Below are 14702 nucleotides of genomic sequence, written 5' to 3'. Positions count from 1 at the left end.
ATACCTTTAGTCATGCTTTTAATTTTTCCTAGAGGGGATGGAACTGACACATAGGAACCATCTGAAATAAAAGAACAGAATGAGTTTTATGGAATTCAAAGATAGTATAAGCATACTGATAAGTATACAGATAAATTAACAAGGCAATGATTGCTTAAAGAACAACAAGAACAACAAAACCAACACCAGGATGAACATACATACAAGTATTCACAAACAAAAGATTGTGGCATGTTATATTGCTGCATTGGTCAAAGAGAAGCTTGACATGAGCTGGCAATGTGTGCTTGCAGCCCAGAAAGCCAGCTGTATCCCGGGCCGCATCAGAAGCACGGCCAGCTGGTGAGGGAGGTGATTCTCCCCCTCTGTTCTGCTCTTGTGAGCAGCTCTCCATCTGGGGCACTGTGTTCAGCTCTGGGGCCTCCAGCACAAGGAGGACATGGAAGTATTAGAACACGTCCAAAGGAGGGCCACAAAAATGATCAAGGGGCTGGGGCACCTCTCCTACAAGAACAGGCTGAGGGAGCTGGGGTTGTTCAGCTTGGAGAAGGCTGCAGGGAGACATTACAGTGGCCTTCCAGTACCTAAAGGGGGCTACAGGAAAGCTGGGGAGGGACTCTTTGTCAGGGAGTGTAGGGACAGGACAAGGGGGGATGACTTTAAACTAAAAGAGGATAAGTTTAGATTAGATAGAAGAAATTCTTTACTCAGAGGGTGATGAGGCACTGGCAGAGGTTGCCCAGAGAAGTTGTGGATGCCTCATTCCTGGAAGTATTCAAGGCCAGGTTGGATGGGGCTTTGAGCAACCTGGTCTAGGGAAAGGTGTCCCTGCCCATGGCAGTGGGTTGGAATTATATGATCTTTAAGGTCCCTTCCAAAGCAAACCATTCTAAGATTCTTGAATGTGATTTGTTTATAGCTTCACTAAACTCTGTAGAACAATATTGAATTTCACTAATGTTAAGAAGGGCCAATGTAGTGTTTTATATCAGATTTTGTAAAGGTACTCAGATCATATTAATAAATTCTGACAATTGGGCTGCCAGTAAATTGGTCTGTTCAGCTCACTAAGTAGATGTTTCAAAAGACCTCAGCTTTGTGTACCATAAATTTCATCTTGTTTTTCTACTTAAACTGGAGCTGAATTCTTTTTAACAGTCAACATTAAAAGTCCCTCTGGATGTTTTAATGCCAAAATGGATGTCCAATGCATGAATAAACGTAGTCCTCTAAAGATTTACATGAACTTGATATGTACAAAACCTAAACCTGGAACAAGTTAAACTCCTCTGTAGATATGGAAAGGTAGGAAGGAGAATGATCCTGTTGCTGACTGTCGGGTTCTTCCTATTTACGTGACAGGAAGTCAATGACCTGGACAAGCTGCAATGTATAACATATTTACCTCCTCCATAGGAACATTCTCAAAACACTGTAAAATGTTTTATCTATCTGCTTGAATTAATATTCTTCTTGCCACTTGCCATACAGATGCCAATACAAATGAGTAATTTTGTAGCAAAAAAGGATAACTAATTCTTCCCAAGAGTGAATTAGATATCTAAAGATATTAAAAAATATGAAAGGGACTGAGCATGGAAATATACTGAATGTCAGTAATCAAAGAAACATCAGAGGTAGACAACAAAAAGAGAATGGCTAAACAAGGTATTAAGGATGTAAAAAGCTATGAGTAATGATTACTAGGAAATGATCATCTCACAGCTTTTAGCTTTTCTTCCTAGCGAGGAATAGAAACTGACAATTCTATTTTCAGATAAAGGAAGAATTTTGACAGAAAAAGGGGATATATGATACGTGGAAAATGGGGATTCTCATGACATTAGTTTTCTTTGTGCCACACAGAATAGATCCAATGCTCCTTCACATTGGTGGAACACTCCCAGAGACTCCCAGTGGTCTTTGGATCAGGCCATTCGATTGGCAATTAAAGTGATTTCTCAGACCATACCTCCCCCAGGCTGTGAATATTCATTACATGGTGATTCATCTTGAGGTCGTTTATAATGCTTCAGAAGGGTCACAATGGCATCATGACCTAAAGAAAGAGGGAATATAGTATTTGTAGGTAAACTCAATAGTCACTTTAAAAATCAATTTATATAAAATCAGGGGATTAAAAGAAAAAAAAAAGAACTGTGTCTCTAAAACATGTAAGCAAGGATGCAGCAATGCTAATCTAAAATTTAATATAATTTTTAACTACAGAAATACTGGGAAAATACCTACCAATAAAAGCAAGCATATTATTTTGAGTTCACCTAATACTAACATGTGATACATGGCAATAGAAAAAAAAAAACTGCTGCAGAAATATATGAATGGAGGTTGATCGTAGTCTTCAAGAAGCCTTAGAAGGGAAACCAATGCCTGAAAATATTTCAGTTATGGTGTTCTAAACTGGACAAAATGTTTACACTATATTGCTGTAGACAGTTGCTATACTCGTCATTCTTCTTGTAAAGAACCAGAGGTCTGTGTGCGCACAATATACTCAGTCTCTTAGATGTCTGATGTACAAAATTCTGCTTGGTAATGCTCAAAAATCCTTTCTAAGCCTTTCAAAGCTCTCTTTTTATTTATTTATTTATTTTTCTACAGTATTTTTCGTACAGAATATTTTGCCAATATCATGTTTTTGAAAGGCCCTTAAAGTCTCCTGTTTTACTTCATTACAATCATTCTCATAATAAATAGTACTGCAATGGTTTGGAGGATGGGGGAATGTCCCAGAGTCCTCCAAATTTAACTTGTATTTTTCCCCATTCCCTGGAAAACATACAGAAAAAACAGCATTTTGGAGTTCTTGTTTTGTGCTCACTGTAAAGGGCTGGGCTCAGCATTGCTTATTCATACACACAAGCCAATAGGAAATGTTCCTGATTGCTGCTTACAAATGTGAGAGCAGGCAAGAAGAAAAAGACCTCATGCTTTTGCAATAAGGTCATGATGCTTTGATCATGTACCAACTGCTATCTTTAATTTCAATAGCTCTTGCAGCTCCATTTAATTGGAGCAGTTTCCTGCCTGCTCAGTGACAAAGCAGAAAAGGTAAGTAAGCCTTTTTTTTTTTTCCCCTCTCATTCTGTTATTAGAAACTATCTTCTCCAGGAAAGATGTTCTGCTGGCTCAGTATGCTGCTAGGAACATGAGCTCACACCAAAGAGTGTCGGAAGAGGAATACTTCTCTAAAACATAGGAAATTAAATCAAGGACAGGTTTCTACAGATAACAGCTTTATGGACATCCAAACTCATAGGACGCTTGAGATAAATGTTTGAAGTGTTATTGATTAAATTAACATAAATGCTAGCCCGAAGATGGAAACTTCGTCACTAAAGCAATTAAGAGACTACTTAAATATCCTTTCACAGTCCATAAGCATGGCAATGCCAGGAATAATAAACTGCAGGGTAGTCCACATAAATACATGGCTGTTGAGTACTCATGGGAGTCCTTCATAAACTGCCCCAACATGGGTCCGTAACACGGGGTCCATCCATCATGGCTTGCAAAGGATCCTCTGCTCTGGCACCTGGAGCAGCCCTTCCCCTCCTTCTTCACTGACCTTGGTGTTTGTGGGATTGTTTCTCTCATGTTTTTCTTGCTCCTCTCACTGCTGTTGTGCAGCAGGTTTTACCTTTTCTTTATTTTGCTCTCCCAGAGGCACAGCCAGCATTGCTCATTGGCTCAGCTCTTGCCAGCAGTGGGTCCCTTTTGGAGCTGGCTAGACCTGGCTCTTTTCTGACATTGGGCAGCTCCTGGTGTCTTCTCACAGAGGCCACTCCTGCAGATCATCCTGCTACCCATCCCTTGCCACATAAACCCAACACACTGTGCAGCTGACATATGGACGGTATACCAGGAACCATGGAAAATGCTCTGCTTTGATCCACATTTGCAAGAACTGAAGATTGCTAACTCTGATGTGTTGTTCCTTTTAATGCCTCCTTCATTAATAAAATTAAAGCTCTTCACGTATGTCCCAGCAGCCTTTCTGAACAGGCTCTGTTTCCTGTTTTAGCAGCACATAAATACTTCTGTCCTTGACTTTGTGTTGAAGTAAATTCATGTTCAACAGAATATCTGGGAAGATAAAAATAAGGGCTTGTTTTTATAACCCTTCATGCCATGAACTAGAAAGCAGATGGTGAGAGCTCTCAGTCTACAGGGACTGAAGGGTTATTTTGTGCTCTTATCTCCTGCGTATGCTGTTCCTATGAATTTTGTAGTGAAAACCAGAAAATTGAAATACCTTTCTCATAAGCCCACATCAAACAGGTCTGCTCATCCTTTTCTCCACTGGACCTGCTGGGATCACAAGCTACCAGATTCATATCGGCTCCATTATCCAGTAAAAACTGTACTAGACGAATATGACCATGATAGCAAGCACAGTGTAATCCTAGAACATCAGAGAAGCATGGTAAGCACAACTGTCAGAACACCATAATAGGACTTGCAGCAACACCTATAAAGAATAAACTAATTTACCTGATAAAGGAATATATTATGAAACAAAAACCTGAGGCAGGAGATGGAAAAATAATGCTGCAAGAACCAATCTATTGCCTGCTATACAACATGTCAGCGTTTACTCTACCACCTACAAATCACATTTAACAACTTTGCATTTGAGGAAAAACAAGTAGAAGTAAAGAAGCCTTTTTTTTTTTTTCTTTGCCTGTAGTAGAGACATGGAGGCATGCAGCCCTTTAGACACTACATCCTCTATGCACCGTCCCTAGCAGAATAATAGGCCCAATTCTTAGACCTGCTTAGAAGTCTAACTATGGGAGAATCACTTTACATCAGGTTTTACTAGTCATATACAAGCTGGCATATCCTCACTGAACTCAGCACTTTTAAGCCTGTTTGAAAATATATTTTAAAAAAAATCAGATCTCTCTGAGAGGTAATTGGATGCTGATCATTGAATTACCGTGTTAGTTACCTTGGAAATCCTGAGTGTGTATGGCAATTTTTTTTTGTTTTGGTATATGCACTAATACACAATAAAGATGAGGATGTTACCTGTATGTCCATCTCTTCCCTGGTGATTTATGCTTACAACATTCTGGTCAAGAAGAAATTTTACAAGTTCTATGTTCTTTCCATAGGTACAAGCACTGCAAAAGTGAAAGGAAAAGTGAATGCTACAGTCCATGAGAGGACAAATACTTTGTGTAGCCAAAGATTTAAAAAGAATTACAAAGAGATAAAAATGGCGTAACAGAATAAAGGATCTTTAGAAATGCAAATGCATGATTAATCCACCAAAGCAAATAGGTTCATGTCTGTTGTTTCATGAGCATTCTAATTATTCTTGTATAAATTAATAAAATCTGCTTTTCAGAGTTCTCTTATATAACACTTCGCAGTCTCACAGCATTGTAACCAAACTGTGTTCCACCACCTCATTTCTAGGTTAGAACATCTAGAATCCAGAAGGTTTCTGGGCAGAACTCCAGTCAGCTTCCAAACTGGACAGAAAGAGAAACTATTATTCATATAGATGTTGGTGGACCTGATGCCCTTCCTACATTTCCTTCTCTGCCTTGTTCCTTCTCCTTGATCACAGTCTGGTTGTACCTCTTAATCCATGTCCACTCCTGTATGTCAAGATATAAGCGTAATATCCATGTTGAGCTCACTACTTTGTTCTTCACCTGGCTGGTGAGATGCTTGTTATTTCAGGTGTTGCACTGCATGCATCTGTAAGTGCTATTCTATTGATAATGGTATTTTAAATATCTCACCTGTGGAAAGCCGTTTCACTGAATATATTTTCTTTAGTGAGACTTTCTGTTCCTGAGAGCTGAATTATTTCCTTTACAACTTCAAACTTTCCACTGTAACAAGCACTGAAGACGAAGTCAGTAAAGAGTTGTTAACAATGCCAACTTTTTAATTAGGCCCAAGCTACGTAAAACAGAGCTTCTCCACATGACTCACAGATGTAAAGGTGTGTCTCCATAGATATTAACTACATGTGGTTGAACTTCAAAACTGCTCTGGAGTAAGAATTTTACAATTTCATGGTGTCCAAATCGACAGCAGAAGTGCAGAGGAACATGATCTTCGTTGTCCTGAGCATTCACTGTCATTTGAGCCAGAAAGAGACCAAAGAAAATATTTTACACTTAACATAACTTGTTCTGAATATTCAATAATACTTTATGTATATTGCATATACATTATGAAAATATCTTCTACTAAAATATTATTATTTTTCTTTAAATTTGAAATTTCTGTGAGCTGCATTAATTGGGATCATCTATACTACCTTGTCTAGACCATTTTTCGGACTAAAGTTATATAACTGCTTTTTTCCAGTAACAGATGTATTGAATATTTTCATGTAGCTTTCCAGGAATTAAACAAGGATTACATATCACCTGTAGACAGAACAACTGTTGTTGTACGTAGTACAATGTTAAGTAAAACTAAGATTCATAGCTACTCTATGTAAGAAAGCTACCCACTGAAGTTTTTTCAACTGAATGGAACAATAGCTGTTAATTAAAAATACTACGATGAAACATATGTCTTTGGCGCTCTTATGAGAGGAAAATGCACTTGTTTTTAAGGACTCTGTTATCTTTGAGTGTCACCAGTAGAATAAAAGAATAAAATCAGATATACAGTGACAAAAAATACCTTAAAAATAAAGGAGACACAATAGGATATTTTTTTCATAGACACAACTAAAATATAAATGCATAAAATGCAAAAGAGGAAGGGGAGCATTCACTCAAATTTCTGGATTTCCAACATTTCCATTTTGCTCAGTATTTAATTTCCCCTCCAAAGATGATTATATATGTGTGCCAGATATTTAAAATGACAGAAGTGTTCTTTTACATAGCATTAAACTATATATTAGAATTGGCAAAACTAGAGTTATTGAATATTTCTTATAGGCGGGAATGGTATTTGTCTCTGTAGAACATATTTTCACATGTAAAATAAAAAACGTGCAATACAGAGGTCTTCCTCTTTTAAGATAAATGCCCTTCCAGCACTTTAAATCACAAAATCATGCATTCTGCACATTGCACATGACTTATCATAAAATAGAAGGTAAAAGTATTTGTACTAAATTGCTGAATACCTATTCTTGTATCCTTCTAGCTGCAAAAACAGTTGCTTTAATCACCACACAACAGAATAAGACTAAAAGCAAAAGAAAACTGAAATTAATTCATTCTAAATACCTCTCAATTAAGCATAAATTCTCAGACATTTTGGGGGCAATAGATGGGTTGTTGTAGGGTAGATAACATTAGCAAGCAATGAGAGAATTAAAAAAAAATTAGTCAGTTCAATTAGCTTTCAGTCAGACCAAGACTCCTTCTTGAAGGCTTGGGTCCTGGTTCAGCAAAGCTCTTGGACACCTACCAGTAAGTAATCCATTAGATTAAAATGTTTCGGTTATAACACAGAAACAGAACCACATTTCTGAAACCATCTAATTTTGACTGATGTTATTTTAGCATAACAAACACAAATCCTACACATCTATTATGAATATCTGTTTTAAAATAATTCTGTAATAGAATAACATAAACATAATTATAGAAAATAGTTATTATCAAGTGAGTAGTGTGAGACTCTGGCTGTATGCATACCAATGAATTAAACATGACAGGGAACATTCCTGGCTCTGAGGCCAGCTGTCACAGAACTGCTGCTATCTACCAGTCGTACCGAATCATTTTAAGGCTAGCTGCATGCAGCCTGCCTGCTGGGGAGCAGTCCCTTGAAGCTCCTCAACTCAGGTGGGAATTGTTTGAGACTTCCAGTTACCCTGCACCACATCCATGCCAGGGAGCCTTATACCCATTTACAGGACAGTCAACCACATTCCAGCACCTGGGAGCCTTCCTAGGCATGCCTGAAATAGATAGGGATATACTTGACGTGTCCTCTTTCTTCATACAGTAAGAATCTAAGAGGAGACCGGGTAAGGCTCTACGCAGAACTCTCCATTGGTGCAGCGACATGCAAGTACTGTTTGCATTATCCAGAGAAAGTCTTTGTTCACTTTTAAAACTGAGCATATATTTATCTGATTCTTAGTAAATTCCTTTCTATATTTAGAGTGAGAACAATAACACTGGTTGATTCCACAATTGATAGAAATGTCATATCCACTCTACTGTTTCTAACGTTTTGTTCTCAATTTGGTTTAACACCAGATCTTTCAAACAGTTTACAAGAAATTAATAGAGTACTAAAGAATAATCTGTTCATTAGAAGTGTCCAAACTTGTGCTATGCAGGTTTTTAACACCTGCCAGGAACAATTCTTTCCTATAGCTGACCCTCCTTAGGATGAAGGGTAAACCAAATGCACTCTGAGGTTGCTTCTTGTCTTGATTCTCTGTTATTATAAGGAACAATTAATATTAAAATAAAACCTTGTTTTAAAACCTTTCTGAAGTAATACTGAGTGTTCACAGAAATGGTCAATCCTTTAAACTGAGCTGAACTTGTAACTTCACTGATGTCTAGTGACAGAGAATTCCGAAGATGAATTATGCTTCAGGCTAAGTAAAAAGAAAAAAAAAGAATTCCTGGGAATTTCTGTAAATTATACTAAATTTTTGCTCTGAAAATTTAATTAATTGTCCCCACCAACCTTTCTAGCAGTCTTGTATGAAAAGGAGTAAACAAAAGTAAATCATTTTATTTCTCTATTCTAAAATTATTCTTCACTTCATGGATTCATGTGACATGTAAGCCTTTATTTTGATGTGTTACCAGACAGATTCATTCTGACATGTAATGAATAAGAGGGAAATAAATGTCAAAGTTTTATAACAACAAACGTCAGTGTTTTAGAATATGTACCCATAGAATGGCCTGAAGGACAGGGGTGTTAGAGCCATGAGCTTCTGCAGCACAAGGTGTAAGATAGACAGAGGAAGGAAACAGACATCTTCTCCTTTGTTTATGCAGTTAGAAATGATGTCAAGTACTTGCAAGCCATATTCTTTACCTCTGGAATGATATAATTACAACATGGAATGAGGGGTTTTGTTTTAATTTATAGCTTTTTGATTTCTAAATGGGAAAAAAAAGAAACAGGTGAACTGGAATATTGCCTTACAAAGGAGGAGAAGTTCATAGTTGAAACAAAACAAAATAAATCAAAAACATGTTAGAAGAGAGTTGTGGCAAATAACTATACTGTTTCAGGAATTACTAAAGATGAGTACAAGAGTCTCCACCAGACTGAGATTTTAAAGTATTTTTGTATTAAATGGAGGACAGATCCACTGTCATGCAATTTAAACTTACATAGTACTGAACTTTAATCTTACAGTCTTACTAGTAAAAGTGTGAGATCGCCTGTAAAATAAAATGCATAGATACCTAACTTACATAGAATACCAAAATGAATGCTAACAGACTTTTGTATCAGTCCAACCCAATAAGAGAAAGTATGTGTGAATGCTCCACAATGAAGCACATGAAGCTTTTTTAGCATAATGAAGGATGTGCTAAAAAGATTCTATTTTCTGCTCCTACATTGCTTGTGAAATTTCTCACCTGAATTACTTTAAATTACTTGCTGCATAATTTTGACTTAAAACCCTTCATCTGTATCTCATTCACTAAAAGTTTACTATGCATTAAAATAATTTTAACTGGAAATATACACCACACAGCCATGCATTCTCTGGATGACTGTCTCAATAACGTTACCTCTGTATATAAATCTTAATTTTGTTTTCTCCTGTTGTCTTTCACCTCTAGCTTGGTTTCAGTTGCCCAAAGACAATAGACAAACACACACACAGGAAGTGTTAGGAAATTAAATTCAAATTCAAGACTCAAGACCCGATTATCTATAGAATACCATGTTAAAGATGATTTTTAAAAATATCTTTTCTTACCATCAGCTTTGCTTCCCTCTTCCATCAAGAGCTTTGTAATATTGAGAAAGCCTTTGGCAGAAGCTAAATGGAGAGGTCTGTCTCCAACTTCCCCACTTGCATTCACATCAGCTCCAAATTTTAGCAAGAGATGAGTTACCTAATTAGTTCATCAAGACTGATTAAAATATCACATGAAAATAAATCTTTTCACAAAATCAGATGGAATATTGCACTGGATAATACTATATGTAGGCATCTCATCAAGACTGTGATTATTTTTTCAAAGTGGTTTATGGCAAATAAAGAAACTAATCTTTCAGACCACCATACAAGGAGTTTCTTAATGTTACTGGATGATGAGGTGCATGTATATGAAAAGAAGGATCTCAGGAACACATCCATGGTTCGCACCTTGCTGATATTCAACCACAGAAGTGGAACATTTTCAATCATCTGTGCATCTGGTCTCTGTTCTTTCAAAAGCTTTTCCTATAACTCTACAATGCACTCTGAGTAACATGTCACTGAAATGAAAAATACATTCTACCTAGAGCTCATCTTTTGTAACTTGAAAATGGCCCAGAGTACATGCTTTTAGCCAAAGAAAGGTATGGGGAATGACTTACATAAGCCAAAATAGACCCATTATTACATTTGACATAAAAGAACTATTCAGGGCAAATGAATGGATTGCTACATTAACCATATATGGACAATACTTCAGTAAAAGAAGAGAATTAGAAGATTGGATGCCGGCTTTGGTCAGGATTTGAGGTAGTGTTTCAATAAGTTCATGATCTGTGTGAAAGAAACAAGCACATTTGAACTTGTTATATGCACCATACTTCATGGAAAATCCATCTCTCTAATCCATATTTTTTTCCGTGAACTTTAAAGTGTCTATAATTAGATTTGTGAATTCTAAGGAAAACCAATAGAATTGCCATTCAATTATTAGTAGGTAATGATACTCACTTCCTTAGAGAGACTTAAGGTAGTGTACTCACATTACATTCCTTATCCAGTCTCTGAAACGTGGGATGAATAAGAGTCAAATTAAATATGTCTATGTGTCCAAGCCTATTATAGGTTAATGGAGCTGTCTAGATAATCATTTGTTTCAAGAGACCTAGAGGGGAAGATACCAATTTTTGCTAGGGTCTAGCATAGAGGACTAAAGTGTAGATATTTCCTGTTAATATTCAGACTCTAGAGCAACCAGGAATTGAGCTCTTTTCATGGTAGGTCCCTCTGAAATGTAAAGTAAAAATATTTAACAATAAACCTGAAGTTTCCTGGAGTATTCCAACACTCAACTTTCAGAAATTGCTCCACTTAGTTACCTGTTCATGGCCATAATATGCAGCAATATGCAATGGGGTGAAAAATACTGCATCCTGAACATTCACATAAGCTCCATGCTGCAAAAGAATATCAACAGCCTAGAAGGAAACAAACAGAAAATTCCAGTTAGAAGCACTGTATATATGAGGTCGGCTAGTAAAACAAGATTTCTAATCCTTACATCACCAGTTTAAAAGAAGCAAAAAACCCTAAACAAGCAAGATATAAAAGTGAAGAACTATGTATAACATGTAAAAGTGATTAATTTACAGTACTTTATCTGAACACTGAATGTCACTGATGCTTTATAAATTAGCCTGAAGATGTTTGCCAGTAAAAAGCTTGAGTTGCAAAGCAAAAGGCACAGAAACAACTCTGTCCTTTAATTTTCTTTTAACCATTATGAACAAAGAGCAGTAAACATATCAGAGTTTTCAGAAGTAAATAAAACAGAATGAAAGATCCTTTTAAATGTAAATGCATGCAGGTAAATCCTCAAGCATAATTCCCTCATTGTGTAAAGATTTCTTTGTATTTTAGAAGATAATAGCCCTTTGGCTTCAACATATAACCTTAAGCATTTTCTTTCAAATTATCACTTTTTCAACTTTCAGGAGGCCAACGTTGTCATAAACAGCTATTAATTATCAAACACTGGCTTTCTGAATAACTGTCAAAATAGAAGTCTGAAATGAAACTGCCTTGGATTATTTATTGAAGCTTAAAAAGCTGCTCATTCTTTCAGCTGCTTTTTTCTTTTTCTTCGTACAAGGGAGTCTTCATGAACACTCAGTGGCTCACAACATGCACTATCTAAGCAGTTCTACATATCATTCTGATGAAAATGTTTGAGTCTAATGATAGCAAAGGCTGCTGGACTGTGAATCACCCACAGTACAGTAGTAACTGGGCAACACCTTCCTGGCAGTCTAAAGAAATCACAAAGAAGGGGTAATAGCCAGCTTATATGCTTATATTCATACCTGTATCCCCTCATTGAGATTTCTATTGATTATGTCATTTAATGCCAGCTATGATGATGCACATTTCTGTCAACTTGTACCTAAGCTGAGACCACCAAACAATTTCACACATACAACGATGTGGCCGGTCCTTTAAATCCATGTCATTCTCAAGTACTCAGAGAACTAAAACCTGTTACTACGCAATATTAGTGTCCAGGCATTATTCCTTTACACAATTTAAATTTATATTTACTTTTTTTCCATGTGACTGACAATACATTTTCTGTGTGAGGTCCATTCCCTGACATACTCAAGTTTGTCTGTTGCTAATTGATTTCAACTATTTTGTTATGATGTCAGCTGTAAGCCTCCCCTGGAAACAGCACTGAAATCCAATTCTGTTTCTTCAGGGACTTCAACAGGATAGAAAAAGGCCCAGTGCATTATAGAAGAGACCTAAGTGTTTCAAGGACTAAGCCCTTATACTGAAAGCAGACCAGGGGAGAAGACAATTGCTATGTCTTTTGTCCTGTGGAATTATTCTTCAGCACCTCAGTACTAACAGGGAATGCTGGACATCTTTGTCAAATAGTATTCTTCAGAAAGTAAAATATCCTGGGAGCATATTAGGCAGGGATAGACATACTTCTGATGGGAATGGGATAAACAGCGAGCATCATTCATGAATTAGATGACAAACAAATCCCAGAAGATGCTGATGCTTGCATTTGGCTGCTGTGGTTTTGCTCCAGGGACATATGAGATCTGAGCACATGCAAGTAAGCAGGCAGAAAACAGCAGGAGGAAAGGGACTCCTGAATGAAGGCAATCCTGGAGATGAGAAGTATCCCATGCAGCCATAGCCAGACTCTGTGTCAACAGAACTAAAATCTACAATTGTCAACTTAGATCTGTAGTCAACATCAAAGTCCAGATTAAAAACAAAAAAAAAAGATAGAAGAAAGATCTTTAACCTCTCAATGCCTCAGTGTGACTGGGGACAGTCACTACAGATCTATCAGTGCAGATCTACCAAGTTTAAGTCTTGCCTGACCAGCCTGGCTGTGCTCTGTGATAAAACAAGTAGGTTTGTGGGTGAGGGGAGAGCAGTGGTTAAGTGGCTAAATGACTTTTAGCATTTACTTTGACTTCAGCATGGCTTTCAACACTACCTCCCAAATACTCTTGTATCAAAATTGAGATGTTATGGTATAACTGGATGCAAAACTAGCAGGGTAAAAAAACTGGTTGAATAATGGGACCTGGGGGGCATCAATTAAACAGTTGTACTCTACCCCAAAGCTAGCATCAAGTGGAGTACCACAGGCGTCTGCACTGGGACCTGTCCTGTTTAACACCTTTAATAGTGGTCATGGAGGCAGTAATGGACTGCACTCTCCTCATGTTTGCAAAGGACATCAAATTACGGGGGAACAATTTGGTGTATTTGATGGCAGTCTTGCCATCCAGAGGGACCCAGACAGGCTGGAAGAGTGGACCAACGTGACCTATATGATGTTCCACAAGGACAAATGTGAAGTCCTGCACTGCAATAGCACAATCTGTGGACTGCCTGGCTGAGGAGCAGCTCTGCTGGCAAGGACCTGGGAACCCTGGTAGCCAGCAGGCTGAACACGAGCCAGCTGTGCGTCCTTGCAGCAATGGCAGACAACAGCATCCTGAGCTATGTTAACGAGGGAACAACCAGTAGAATGAGGGAAGTGATTACTCACCTTTCCTCCCATAAAGCATTGTTGTGAGTTAAAAATTGGTTTTCTCTTCATAATTTTTTTTTTAATGAGAGGTTTAATCAGAAGCTTTTTGAACATTCCAGTCAATTATGTTCACTTCAAAGACTGATTTAATTAAGCTACTCTGAAGGTTAGAAGGAGTCAACAAAATAAAACAACACAGAATATATAAGGACTTTGTCTTTTGGACAAGGGCAAGGGATAAGAATTCCTCTAAGAAAATAAAATCAATGATTATTGACTTTTTAGCAGGTAAAATTAAAATGAGAAAACAGCTTTAACACTTAAGGCACTTGCACCAGTCATGGAATCACAGAACCATAAAAGTCCTGAGTTGGAAGGGACCCACAAGGGTCATCGAGTCCAACTCCTGGCTCCATACAGGAACACCCAAAAATCAGACCCTGTGTCTGAGAGCAGTGTCCAAACGCTTCTTGAACTCCCGGTGCTGGGACCACGTCCCTGGGAGCCTGTCCCAGTGCCCGGCCACCTCTGGGTGCAGAACGTTTCCCTAACCCCCAGCCTCATTTCCTCATTGCCTCATTTCCTCCAATTTTGCAAATGTAGATATGATCAATCCAGCCAAGTGTCTTTGCATTAATATATTATAATGCTTACCTCTGTGTATCTGTAAGAATTTCAGAACAAACCCTATCAGACTGAATTTAGAAATTGCTAAAGAGGTTTCTGAATGTTTTAAAAATAACTTGCTGATGAATACACAATTAATTGTCT

At 37.6% G+C, this 14702-nt stretch overlaps 1 protein-coding gene across 3 annotated transcripts in view; it reads right to left on the bottom strand.

The window, feature by feature from the left end:
* Positions 1-14702, bottom strand: part of LOC310903180 (serine/threonine-protein kinase TNNI3K) — a 74486-nt gene that overhangs the window by 42804 nt on the left and 16980 nt on the right. For all 3 annotated transcript variants that reach the window (XM_083845915.1, XM_083845916.1, XM_083845917.1), the window contains 8 exons: positions 11251-11349; positions 9926-10064; positions 5977-6121; positions 5781-5885; positions 5056-5150; positions 4277-4426; positions 1973-2059; positions 5-61 (listed from right to left, as the gene is read on the bottom strand). In XM_083845915.1, the coding sequence (XP_083702041.1) occupies positions 5-61; positions 1973-2059; positions 4277-4426; positions 5056-5150; positions 5781-5885; positions 5977-6121; positions 9926-10064; positions 11251-11349 (877 nt within the window). The remainder of the gene's footprint in view (positions 1-4; positions 62-1972; positions 2060-4276; positions 4427-5055; positions 5151-5780; positions 5886-5976; positions 6122-9925; positions 10065-11250; positions 11350-14702) is intronic.

The sequence above is a fragment of the Anser anser genome (assembly GCF_964211835.1).
Source record: "Anser anser genome assembly, chromosome: 8".
In the NCBI taxonomy this organism is placed as follows: domain Eukaryota; kingdom Metazoa; phylum Chordata; class Aves; order Anseriformes; family Anatidae; genus Anser; species Anser anser.
Note: the sequence above shows the minus strand (reverse complement) of the source record. Positions and strands in the feature narration are given on the sequence as shown.